This window comes from Nymphaea colorata, chromosome 6 (assembly GCF_008831285.2).
Source record: "Nymphaea colorata isolate Beijing-Zhang1983 chromosome 6, ASM883128v2, whole genome shotgun sequence".
NCBI classification, from domain to species: domain Eukaryota; kingdom Viridiplantae; phylum Streptophyta; class Magnoliopsida; order Nymphaeales; family Nymphaeaceae; genus Nymphaea; species Nymphaea colorata.
In genome coordinates this window covers 10,111,216-10,124,974 of record NC_045143.1, presented here as the reverse complement: position 1 = coordinate 10,124,974, position 13,759 = coordinate 10,111,216, and the positions used below count along the sequence as shown (strand labels likewise).

The 13,759-nt window shown below is 38.1% G+C and overlaps 1 protein-coding gene across 1 annotated transcript; it reads right to left on the bottom strand.

Moving 5' to 3' along the window:
• Positions 1-71: 71 nt before the first annotated feature.
• Positions 72-8,938, bottom strand: LOC116256903 (3-epi-6-deoxocathasterone 23-monooxygenase CYP90D1-like). Its single transcript, XM_031633448.2, has 9 exons — positions 8,582-8,938; positions 5,941-6,265; positions 4,425-4,574; positions 3,843-4,139; positions 2,904-2,993; positions 1,768-1,846; positions 1,399-1,505; positions 1,138-1,262; positions 72-398 (listed from the first exon to the last, which is right to left on the bottom strand). The coding sequence occupies exons 1-9, from the start codon at positions 8,782-8,784 to the stop codon at positions 275-277; spliced, it is 1,500 nt and encodes a 499-aa protein (XP_031489308.1). The 5' UTR covers positions 8,785-8,938; the 3' UTR covers positions 72-274.
• Positions 8,939-13,759: the final 4,821 nt, after the last annotated feature.

The window sequence follows — 13,759 nt, the reverse complement described above, 5'->3', positions numbered from 1 at the left end:
ATATAATATATGGATCTGCCGAACACCAACTTATAAAAGTAGAAATTGAAGTTCTGCGGCAGATTTTAAAGCTTTAAATATTTGGTTACTATGCTTATGGTTATTTTCAAACAGATATTTTGCAGCATAGACTAGTAGATATCATTTCTTCTCCCGGAACAGTTATGCAACGACACTATCATATTCCTTTTTCAGCACACCCAAGGAACGTTATCATATTCCTTTTACAGCAGAGCGAAATTGCTTCTGTAACATGAGGGCATGATTGGTAAATTTACAAGTCGACGGAGCTCTGGTCGACCGAGCAGAGATCAAGAATGGGCTTCACGATGACTGGCAGCCCTCGCTTCATTCTGACAGTGGGAAAGTTGATTATCTCATCTTCTTCCGCAACCCAACTGCACCAAAGCAAACAAGATGGTGATAATGCATCCACGTAGCAAAACCCTTTCCCACACAAATACTGTTCCTAACATGCAAGTAGATATCGAATCTCCAAGATACCTGCTCTCCTTGTTAACAATAACTCTACGCCATAGCAAGAGGGTTACCTAAGACCTCAATATTAGTTTTCTTTTCAAATAATTCATGAAAATTTGAAAAGTTGGGCAGTTATGGTTTGTTAAAAAAACTATACACATCAATTATGCACATGAAGAGCTACAGGGTCCAGTCAAAATGTTTAGTTAATGTTGATGCTTAAAAAATATCGTGAACACCAACTCATTTTACTCTTGCACACTTGAGATTCTCATTTTGCCGAAAGAATTTGATCTGAAAACAGAGGGAAATGTTTGATCATAAATCCAGGGATCTCAAATTCAGAGGATCGGGCATTCAAACACCTCAATCTCCTAGGAAAATGATGAACAAGTGAATGGCTTCCTTCTGCACAGTAACAGGAGAACAATGGCAACAAAGTTCTAAGGTTGAGAGGTGATCGAGGATCTTAAACTTGACACAAATTGCATGCCATCAACGGAAAAAAGTACAAAGAAAAACAAACAACTCTTGGCTGGTCCATAGTAAATCAGGTTGCTGCCAGAACCGTTCTGAAAACGGTGCTCCCATTCTTGATCTTTCAGCAGGGGGGTAAAAACTAACAGTGTTTTTTTTTTTTTTGGTCGTATAAATTACCTGAAGCTTGTAGTGAAGTGATGAAGGAAGATGGAGGTTTCAAGCCTAGACAGGTCGAGACCAGGGCAGAGCCTATGCCCCCCACCAAAAGGAGTAAAGTGGATGCACCCACTACTTTCTCTTCTCTGCATTGGTGGACATGGATAAAAATATATAAGACATAATCATCTGCCCCCCTAAGAAAGATGGACTCTCTCTCTCTCTCTCTCTCTCTCTCTCTCTCTCTCTCTCTCTCTCTCTTTGATTGGTCTTATGACATACTTGCCACCTCCATGGATCAAACCGATAAGGGCTGTCGTAGCTTTCTTCATCCAAATGAACACTTCTAAAAGAGGCCAATACACGCCATCCCTTTGGGATCAGGTGACCTAAAAAATCAACCCAATGTTAAACCAGACAAGTAACAGATGATCGGTAAAACACAATAGTTACAAGAAAGAGCACATTCGAATAACACCCTAAATCTGTATTTTGCCTTGAAACAAGGTGCATTTGGGTGACAGTCAAAACTTGGTTTGTGAAAAACTCAATTTTGATAAAATGGTGTTTTGAAAGGGAGCAAATAAAACGACTTTTTTCTTGGGGTGTCATTCAAATGCTACCTAAAATCTATTCCACAAAGTTGTCAACCTTTGATTTCCACATCATTCAAAGCCTTTCTCATAACTCCATTTATGATGTTCCCCATCCTCAATGTTTCACTGATCACCTGCCAAACATAATATTTTTTTTCATGCAAATTCCACAATAAAAAAAAATCATATAAAAAAAAAGGAAAAGAAAAGGAGATCGCCAGACACGGTTCACCTCAATTTTACAATTGGATCGAATTGATTGGGCTTCAGATGGATCTGGATTCACCTATCTTGGACAGTTGGACTTGCACCTTCTGGTGCTTGCTTGTCATGCCCCCATCGGTGGCACAAACACTTTCCTATGAAAGTGGACAATGACATGAAAAACGAAATGCCTTTCACAAGATGGTTGTTTGACATAAACTTCGGATGGACATATTTTTCTTGCATCTATTTTACACACCCAACAACATACTTTCTTTGAAGCATTTGTTTCAAAAGACTTCCAAGTGAAACAAAGCCCCTTTCTTAAGAAAGGGCATGAAACAAACACCCTCTTTTCTAAGGCCACCTCCATTGGAATCATGCAACCTTCGATCAAGGCAGTAAGAGACTTCAAGGAGCTGTTTGGGAGCAAAAACAGTATGTTATTGCTCCATGCATCTGCCTTAAAAGGTGGGGCAGATTCATGGAACAAAGTGTCCAATGAATCCAACCAATTTGTGGGTTAAATGCGGACAGTAACATAGTAAAATAATGTCATTGTTTCATGCATCTACCCTAAAAAGTGGTAGGGCAGATTCACGGAACAAAGTGTCCAACGAATTCAACCAATTTGTGGGTTAGATGCAGTTAGATGCAGACAATAACATAATGTTATTGTTTCATGTATCTGCCCTAAAAAGTGGTAGGGCAGATTCATGGAAAAAAAAGTGGTAGGGCAGATTCATGGAACAAAATGTCTAATGAATCCAACCAATTTGTGGGTTAGATGCGGACAGTAACATAATGTTATTCTTCCCAAACAGCCATTAAAGCTCTACAGATCGTTCCAACTCTGACCAATCTATGAAACTGCATTAGGTTGGCATAATATTCAAGAAAAGAGGAAGGAAAACACAATATCACGCAGGGAAAGGATAACCCAAAGAAACTGCACCTTGGTGGTCATGGTGAAGCATATGTACTTACATTCTGAGTGAAAGGTAAAGACATGTAATCGTTCCAGCTCAACGCTTCACCCCTTTCAGATTTCTCCCTCTTCATCTCCATGTTTTCTTCCTGCACATAACGGGAAAAAGTTTTCTAAATCAGAATGGAGTCAACCATTCTCCTCCTAAGGGCATTAATGTTCATGGTCCAACTATCTCGTGCAGCATAAGTGGTTGGATGCCTTGATTCTTTCATATCTAGATACAAACATGAGAGAGAGAGAGAGAGAGAGAGAGAGAGAGAGAGAAGATAAAATCACATTTATTAAGCGCATAGGGAAGAGGGAAACCTGAAACTCTATTAATGTTGCATTTGATATCTTCATATTTTAGATCCAGTTAAGAGTGTTTTGAATGAAACTCAAACACTCAATATGCGACATGTTAAAAACCATAAATTTATTGAATGCTACATGTTAAAAACGAAAGGAAGGGGAAAGGGTTCAATCTTAAATCCATGAATTGATGAATTTGAGATCTTAAAGATCTCCTCTCCGTGGTTTCACAAACGCAACCAATAAATGTGATTGTAAGAAGAGAGTGAATCACTCTCTCTCTCTCTCTCTCTCTCTCTCTCTATATATATATATATATATATATATATATATAGAGTGAGAGAGAGAGATGGAGACTAGACCACCCACCTCTATCACTCGAACACTAACTTCAGAGTCCTCGCGCATTTAGCACCTTGTGCATTTAATGAGATTCAAACACATGAGTCAAGCTTGTTCTAGAAATTGGTTGTCACGGTTCTCATTATTAGGATTAATAGGCAAATGAATCCATCTTTTATTATTGAATCTTCATTATCGGTGGCACGTTGAGTGTTGAATGTGAAAAGAGAGAGAGAATTTCATGGGTTGCTCGGACTGGTGTCTGTTTTAATGAGATCAGAGAGAGAGAGAGAGAGAGAGACTCGTAGTAGCTGCAGAGCAGAGGGGCAGTCGCTCAGGTACTTGATGGCCAGGGACATGAGAATGGGGACGGAATCTTCGCCGGGAATCATCATCTCGACTATGTTCTCTGACAAGAACTCCGGTGACAGCCTCTCCTCCCCTTCCTCTCCTCCTCCTCCTCCACCACCTCCTGTACCGCCGGAATGGGAAGTCACCTCCTTCAGCAGCGCATCTATGGCATCCACTACTTCACCGCTTCCCTTCCCCATCTTCTCTTTGATAACCTTGTTGACCATCCCCACCATCCTCTTCTTGGCCTTCAACAAAGGAAGAAGAAGTACTCAGCTTATAAAAACATGCCCAAATGACAACCAAATGTTAATTTTTCAACAACTACATTGTATAAGTATGTTGCTTCATACTGTCATTTAATGACACATATAGTTGGGATCATGATATTTCAACTTCTTCTACTTGATTTTACAAGGATGAACATGTTTAGATACCAATATCTGATGGATCTAAATAATGGTTTTTCTCTTTGCATGGTAAAACAAGAGAATATAATCATGAAAGCAATTTCGTAAACTGATTGCACATACTTGGAGAGACTTGTGGAGAGTGGTGAAGGGCAGATTGAGGGGCAAACACATCAATCCCGCAGTGAACTCTTTGAAATCTTTCCTCAGTTCTTCCACCTCTTCCTTCCCTTCCACGCTCATCAGCGCCTTCACCAACACCCTGAACGTTATCTGTTGCAAATTCCAACAACCAAGAGTGTTAGTTTACCGATGCAAATGGATCCGTAATCTGATTCGAAATCCATTCCACTGAATCTGGAAAAGAGATCTGGATCCCATCAGTGGTCGAATTTGGAAGGGCAAGCAGTCTCACTTTCACAACCAAATTCAAATCTGAAATCCAGATAACAGATTGGATTCACCGGATCCAAATTCGATTATGAAAAAATAGGGTTCCAATTCAAGCCTGAATCTAAATAAAATCAGATTAATTGAATTAGGAAAAGCCAGAGTCCAACCTGAATCTAAACCACTTACATATCTAATATTAGTATCAACGGCTGGACTTAGATGTGGACCGAAACAAGGAAACAACAGGGTTTGGTTCATTATAACGGCATTGAGACTTAAATCCGGATAGGTGAATCCGATCCGATAACCAATCAAAGACTAAGACTTGCAGGTGAAATACTCTTTTATTTCTTCCAGTCCCTATATTATAAATGATAAATGAATATATGGGGTCAGTTCCCGGATCCGGATTGAGATGGGCTCAGGTTGACCCGATTCACTAGCTGTGAGGCGCATTCGATTAAAACAAGTAATTTGGATTTGGGCCCCAGACTTGGAGCTTGCACCAATTGGATCAGCAGCAGCCGAACCGTACCCGGTAGAAAACCCATTGTGGGAAGACCACGTGCTGGATCTGGATCAAAAGGCGACGAGAATCTGACACATTGGGTAAGTGGACCCAGTTGACCGAACCCACTAATTCATTTAAGCCACACTCTACTAATTCCAATACGAGTACAGACACAATATTTTAAAAATATATATATGTATAATTTTAATATATAAAAAACAACAAAAATATACAAAATTCTAAAATTCCACCAAGAAAATATCTGAAATTTTACAAAAATCAAACTGCCAACGTTACTTCCTGAAAAACATGTATTTATTCAATTATTAATTCACTTTAAAAAAAAATTATTGCCAAAAAATCGGAAAATAATGACATTATATTCACTGTTCACTCACTAATATGGTCGACGAAATTAAATTTTATGTTTGACCATGTTTAATAGAAACTAAATGGCAAAATGTTTTTGAAAGTTGTTTCAAAAAAGCAAACAAGATTGAGGCCTGTATCTGGGACGGCACCCAAAAGAGGGCCCTGAAACGGAAAATAATAAAAAACTAGAAAAGGAGGCCAATGTCAAAATCAGTCGTTCTCACTCAACACCTGCAATGGCGTCGTCGGCTCGCCGGTGAAGACAAAACAAGACTCTCTCCACCATGAAGGCAAACACGCAACATGAAACAATTAAGAAATAGAGAAGGGAGGGAATGAAAGCAGGGAGGCCGGGTGTCTCACAGTCTTGGTTTCGTCTTGGATCCGAACGGTCTGGCCGTCCGTCCACCGGCGCATGGCCCGCCGGACGTAGCCGTCCATGTCGCGGGTGATCTGGGCCTTGAGCGCCGGCGACTTGAAGAAACCGCCGATGAGGCCGTGGACCTTCCTCTGCAGGCTGCCGTTCATCTGCAGGATGGACGACTTCCCCAGCAGCTCCGTCACCGTCTTCGGGTAGAAGGGCACGAACGTCTTCCCGTCGTTCTGAAGTATGGCCTTGTTCACCTCCACGTCCGTCGACACTATCGTCGGGCTCCCCAAGATGTTCGTCTTGAACACCTTCCCGTATCTACCCAAAACCACGACACCAAATTAATATATCAAAATACTATATAAGTTGAAATCCTCCGGCCATCCTATCACGGCTTTCCGGCCGTGAGTTGTGATTTGTAAGAAGCCGGAAGATTAAATGAGTTACAAGAGTTATGGATATGATAACCCCAGATAAGATCTTGCAGAGCTGATTTAGCAAAACAAAAACTTGATCGTCTATAAACAGCTCTTGAACGCGTGAAAATGAATCAAGCATTACAGATGACCATCATGGCCGACAAACGTATAAAGCATGATGAGCTCGAACTTTGGATGGCTAATTATCGTGCTAAGTTGGAGGTTGGCCAAATTCATGAAGGAATTGAGTTGAATGAGTGGAACTCGATCTGTCTTAGTCCTTGTGAAATATATCTGCCTTGATCTCAAACTGAGTTTTAAATAGCCAAATTTTTTAGTGGAACTTCAACTAAAATTTTGAAGCTAAAACCAATCATTTTTAGAAGTAGTAAATAATGCATAAGTAGTAAACTATAATGTTATACCACCACAATCATCAAGCATATATCCATATGAAAATCATGAAAGCTCACCAAAATTTTTAATTTCAAGGAAACACAACAGCATGCAGTTGACAAATTCTCGTTAGGTTAAAATGTAATGTACATAATGCATTTAATAGGAGTAACAAATCATCTTTCAAATGATCATCACGAACTACCGGCTTCGCCTTTCGCAAATGTATGTAACACCTTCGTTTCTTGTTCCATCATGAAAACTCCATGAAAACAGCAAGAAGTCTCGAAAACAAAATCTAGTCACGGACAGTGATGAAGCCGTTGAAGAGAAATAAAGGAACCATGCACAGGATTATCCTATGCAATTCGAGATCTCACAAAAGATCACAAGAAAGAGAAACGTCACATTGGTGTTGACATAAAGAATGAAATTGGGAAGTTGCTTCAGTCAAAGTGAAAAGATATGACAACGAGAGTCAAATCAGCACAGGCAGATGAAATTTGATGACTAATAGAATGATGAACAATAGATTGTTAGTGTTCTAAAAAAGCTTCCGTCTTCATACTGTTATTGTCCGAAGGACAAGAGCGGAGAAGTGAAAACTCGACCTCACAGAATCACAGCCATCTGTCTACAGAAAGTACACATCGTTGCCTATGAACAAACCTAGAACAAATTCGCATGCAAAAAAAAAAAAAACAAAAAAAAACAAAAAACAAAAGTAATATAAGAGATGAAAGAACAAAAGTTTTTAAAAAATATATTAAAAGAAAAAAGTGAAAAAAAGCAGGGAAGATTTTTCTGGTCTTTGGAAGACTCAGTCAACATGCTGTGAATTGTGAATGTCATGTCACTAGCAAATCCCTGAAGCCCCGGGATGTCAAAGCCCGGAGCTTTGTCTAGTAGTGCCCCTGGAATTTAACTCTGTTTTTATGAAAGGATCTTTCTTGCTGTTCATTCTATAATTTCCTATTAATGTTGGATCATCATATCTTTCTTTCTATTCGTTTCCACAGCTCCACTAACATCACACTTCATATCTATAGTGTACACGCGCAACCAGGAAGCAGTAATTTTGTTGCATGGTGTGAGATGACTCCAGTTGACCAGTCTAAGATGCTAAAGCAAAACTACATATTCCCATCTTTTCTTTCACATGAACTTCTTTTCCCAACACCACACACACTCACTAAGATATATATATATATATATATATATATATATATATATATATATATATATATATATATATATATATATATATATATAGAAGAGAGAGAGAGAGAGAGAGAGAGAGAAAGAGAGAGAGAGATAACATGGTACTGCACCAAACCTGCAGGCAAACAAAGGACCAGAAAAAAGGAACCCCTAATACTCTGAATTGTAATCGAAGATACAAAAGATGACTGCAAAGTGTGAACAAAATAAGATCGACTGCGAAGGAGTAAGAAAAAGCAAAGAGAAACCAAAAAAAAAAAAAAAGAAAAAGGTTCAAACAACATCCCTAAAAGGCTATATATGATAAACCTTTTGAGGGATAGAAAGAGGTTCATCTTTTCCACCATAAAACCTGACAAATGTCTTTTACTACCCAAAAACCAAACAAAGGAAGAAAAAAAAGAAGATACTGAAAAGAAGAAAGCGATTACCACGGCAGTAAGGGAAAGAATCTATAAGAGAAGCATTGAAAAGATCAAAATCCTTGCCCTCAAAATTCTTAACCAAATTCAACCAAAACACAGCATGCTTTCTAGGCCACACAACAATTACAGATGCTAGAAACAGTAATACTAATGACGATGATGATACGCCTTACAGTGCACGTCGCTTCATCATGAAATCCTCAGGCCTGGAGGAGTAGCCATGGAGGATGTAGTCGAGGGTCTCCCCAATAATAGGCCAACCGAGCCTTCCCTTGGGGACCCCAGCCTTGCGCTCCTTCCTCCTCCTCCTCCTGCAGTACCACCACCACGACGAGGCGACCACCACCAAAACAGCAATGCCCAGCAACCATTTCATCGTCTTCCTTTCTCCAGCTCCTCCTGGCACCACCTTCTTTCAGAAACCCTCCCTACCTCTTCTTTAAAATATGAAAACAGAGACACAGAGAGAGAGAGAGAGATCCAGATACTTAGGTCTGCGGGTTCTTACATGCAGAGAAGAAAGAGAGGACAGCTAGAGATTCAATGGCTTTCTCTCTCTCTCTAGGGGCTTCGCTACGTGCTAAATATAGGCGAGAGGGGCGCAGGGCCTGCAGGAGAAAGATTGAGCATACCGAAAGTTTAAAGAACCATTAATGACGCCCTCATTCGGTTTGTCTGATCAGTGATCACCTAGCAGCAGAGTTCCTCGAGTAATTATAAACTATTTTAAAGTAAAGAAACAAATAAATAACAAGAAGAAACAGCAAAATATTAATTATCTTTTATGTCCTTTATTTATTTCTTGTCAAATTTGTTTGCCTTTTCCAAATGAACCAAGGCAGCCGGATTTAAGATCAAATCTTGTTGATGCCGATAGGACATTGATTTTAAAGTTGGCGGCATGCAATTTCCTAAGAGGCTTCGAGTAATTATAAAATATTTTTATGTAGATTCAACGGATATGGTAAGCTAGTTGAGCTAAGATTGCATTTGATTGTTGTTTAAGCTGAAGGATGTACCACTGTTATTAGAGATGCTGAACAACACAAGATTTTTGGAAAAATGTTTGATTATCTTAATTTTTTGGCATCTTCTAATCTTTTTTGCCTATCCCCGAGCAACCTTTTCATTGAAAAGGGCAGTTTCGGACCTCTTTTGTGGATATCAACCTCTCATAGACCTAGAATATATTTTCAGGTTGACAAAGAGACAGAAAGCTACAAGGAAAAAAAATAAATAAAAGAAAATTCTTGTGCTATCTTGTGAAAAAATTTGCTGACGCTCTAAGGAAGTTGATCTTAAAATTGGCAGAATCACTTTGATATCATTAGGTTGTGAGTTGCATGAATAAACTGTAAATCACTTTTGAGTGAATTTGTAAATACAAATCCAAAGAAAAAAGAAAACTGTTGGTTCTTGTCAAATTTATGTATCATTTTTGAATGGGACCAGGATTAAAGGTCTCAATATCTTACTCTGAGTGTTGGTAGCAAATTGGGCGGCAATGTGGTTCAACTCCTCTAATGACTCAAATTTGAGTTTAGAATGGTCACTGTCGCATCCCAATATGTTTTATCTTTGCACGGTAAAATGTTTTGAAGCATGTTCTGTGAAAACTGAAAGAAGACGGACACAGAAGAAAAACAGTGACCTCTCTTAGGGACGATAGAATGAACTTTTTACCCTTAAAAAAAGTCTTAGGGACGATAGAATGAACCTCTTACCCTATAAAAAAGAAAAAAAAAAAAGTCCCAACATCTTGGAATCGATAAGAAATTGACGATCGAGTTATTTATTTTTATGTTTGTCTATCCTTTTTTTGTTGGGATAAATCTTAGATCAAACTTTAAAATGTGAAATTGTGAATTATAATGCATGTTTAGCTAGTAAAAGGAACGCTTCATGACATAATGCTTAAGCTGACATGAAATTTCACCAACATTTTATAAAATTTTGGACCTTAATGAACATCTCAACCTCGCAGGACGGTTTTGAACTTTTTAAACAGTGACGTCAATTGCACAGTTGGACGAACGTTCTTTTTGCCTCTTACCAGCTATTCAATAATTGAGTAATCGAACAAACTGTAGAAATCCACCACCAAACCTCAACTTGCATATGAGAATAAGATTTTGCTATTCAAAGGAGTCTACATTTCTTATTATATTGGAAAACAATTGGTTGTATTTACATTATTTTGGATTTGAGATCAGCGATGATGGAGTCGCTGGTTTTTGCTTAAGTTTATGGTTTTTAATATATAGCGTGAATTTAAAACCATATCTCAAAACACACGTTTATATTATATTATATGATATATATATATATATATATATATAATTTCTCGTCAAACATAAAGTAACATTTTTGTTTAAAAGAAATAAACCTTTTTAATAATTTCTCTTCATCTCATAGGTATTTGTCCCAAGATGACTCTTGGGGTGGAGCGAGGGATCAAGTGACCATTGAGAGACATCTGTCTGAGCCTAGGCTTTGTGACTTGGGCCAACGAGTTAACTAGGTGGCATGGACGTTATAGTGCAGAAGTATAGGGGCAAAAGTGACCACTCATTAATTTTTTATAATTTACTGTACTTCTTACTGGGGCTAATAATGACGGTACCATTAATTTAAGAACTTTACAGTTCCATTGTATAATAGAAAACAGTTGAAATTATTTGTTTGCATTATTCAGTTACCCCTGTAACGAAAACATTTTAAATATTTTTGGTTGAATGACACAATTGCCCTTCTCTACCCGGCCACCTTCGACTCGACTCGAATTCAGTGGCTTTTGTGACTCGAGAAGCTACGTGGCGCGTTTGGATGGCACTGAAAATTAAAATCGAAATTTTTAATCAGAAAACTCTATTTTTTTAGTGGTACATCTAAAAATTGGGTTTTTAAATAATACAAAGGAGACCAATTTTTTTAATAAAATCACACATGGGTTTTTTAACCTGCTATGCCGACGTCGGAGGGACTGTTTTGTCATTTTAATCATTGTAGGGGTATTAAGGTAATTTTCTTTAGTCACTGGCAAAAAAGGGCCTTTTTTGAAGGCCTATGGCCGCAGCTCTCGGCTCGTGGAAATGTGCTCCTTCTTCCCATTGTTGCGTCCTTATCATCCATAATTACCGTTCCGTCCTCGTCATCGAAGGACAATAATCCCGACCTTTTTAATGACTAAAATGCCACCCTTCGCTTCGCTGTAAGGGCGCGAGAGGCTGCCGCTCTGATGATGCCACGTTCTTTTCTTCCCCCGCTTCCATTTTAAAGTCTCGGCTCTGTTTCGGGTTCGAATCCAAGTAGTCGGATTCAGCAGCAGAATTCAAATCCGGTTTGCGATTCGGGTCGGATTTCATGTAAGATTTTGTTACCAGATCCGTGAGTGCTTTTAAGTGCGGTATATGTCGAGATGTCAACGGATCGGATATCTCATTCATCATGTATGTGTGCTTTTTGGAATATTCACATATTCATATTCAAATTCGAATGAAGAAAATTTATATCCAAATCTATAATCCAATTTTACGATATAAATCCGACCCGAATCTGTTTTTTCTATTTATATCTGAATCGAATCCGAATCTTGAACTAGATTTTACCAATTTTCAAAATTTAATAGCATTAATACAATCTACAAATGAATATGATCTGAATCCATATACGAATCCGATCGGATATTTATGTATGTCATTTATTAAATCTGAACCCAATATGATTTCTTAATCGAACATTTTTTTTTATATCTGATTTTTTCGAATCAGATTGGTTGGATATCCGGTTCAAATCAGATATATTGACATCCCTAGGCGCCTAAATTACTATCGAAGTTCAGGTTTGCTTAACCAACATTTAATTGATTAGACAAGACTATCCGTGTTTGGTTGTACAAAATTTAAAGGTCAAATCCAAACCTTGGGAGATGGCGGAAGGGTGGAGTTTACGCTCTCTTGTTGAGTGGTAGGATAAAATATGATACAGTCAAGTCCCTTAAAGTCCCTTAAAGTAAAAAGATCAATTTAATTTGAATGCTGTTCAAAATGCTAATGTTCCTTAATTCTTAATTTAGTTCCACAAACATGCATGTGTTTGGTATCATGAGTTATTATTATTATCATCTCCAATAGTAGGTTTTATTCCACTTATGCATGATATTACCCTAAGTTCGTACTAAATAAACTGAACCATCTTTTATCCATGAAAATGGATGGGCAAACTGGGTCTGAGCGTTAACATATAAAAGTAATATATGAACGTATAAGGGCGTGCCAAAAAATAATTCTCCTAGTGGTTTGTATATGATAATTGCATGGTTACGAGCTTATGTATATTTGGTTCATCAAGCAATTGAACTCAACATGAAGGAGGTGAATCTAATTCCACAAACATACAGAAAAACAGAAGTTTCTAATCTAACTCTTAGATTAGAGTATTGTTCGTGTTCATCACTTGTAGTTCATATGAGTAGCACCTACTCAATAAAAATTGAACCGACCCTTATCGACCCAGTTTGGCAGCCCCAGTGCTTGAAATGAAATTTTCGTGCGTCAATTCATATGATGAAAATGCTCCTAATTAATAAAAAAAAAAAACAAAGGAAAACTATGTGTGGAGACCGAAAAAAACAAAATAAAAAAGTTAAAAGACTAAAAAAGACATTCATTTTTTAAATAGTTTCCAAAATATGTCAACCCCTACCCTGTCACCTTTTTTGGCCGATATGTATACGTGTTACCTGCACCGACAGACGCACACAACTCACTCTCTTTTTCACGCGTGCATCCATTTGGACACATGCTGTGAGACGCTAGAAAAAATTCAACTTCTCAATTATATTAATATATACATACTACCGTGAAGATAATTTAAAAATATACACATTTGTGGTTGCCTGATCCTGCTGCCTCGCAATCCGATAAACTAACATTATGTCCATTGCACGTTCATAAATATATGTATTCTGACCATGCTTGGAGTAAGCTGGCTTACGATTCACGTTCTTCATGCAAATTCAAGCGTGCCCGCATGGTCAAACACATCAATCATTAATGGCTGCATATTATATATATATATATATATATATAGAGAAAAAAAAAGGAAGAGGAAATATATAACAAAATTTAGGGACAAGATGTCTCATAAATACAAAAACAATCTGCAAAAAACAAAATTACGCAAAATGAAGAACAAATATACAATGCACAGAAAAATAGGAGAGAAGAGGAAAGACGAAACGGCACAATCACCCAACCGCAATCGGGCAGCGGCGTTTTAACCGAATGGCGAACTGGATATCCCCTTGTACAAGATGAGCCACAGAATCTGGTGAAGAGAAGGTGCCCCTG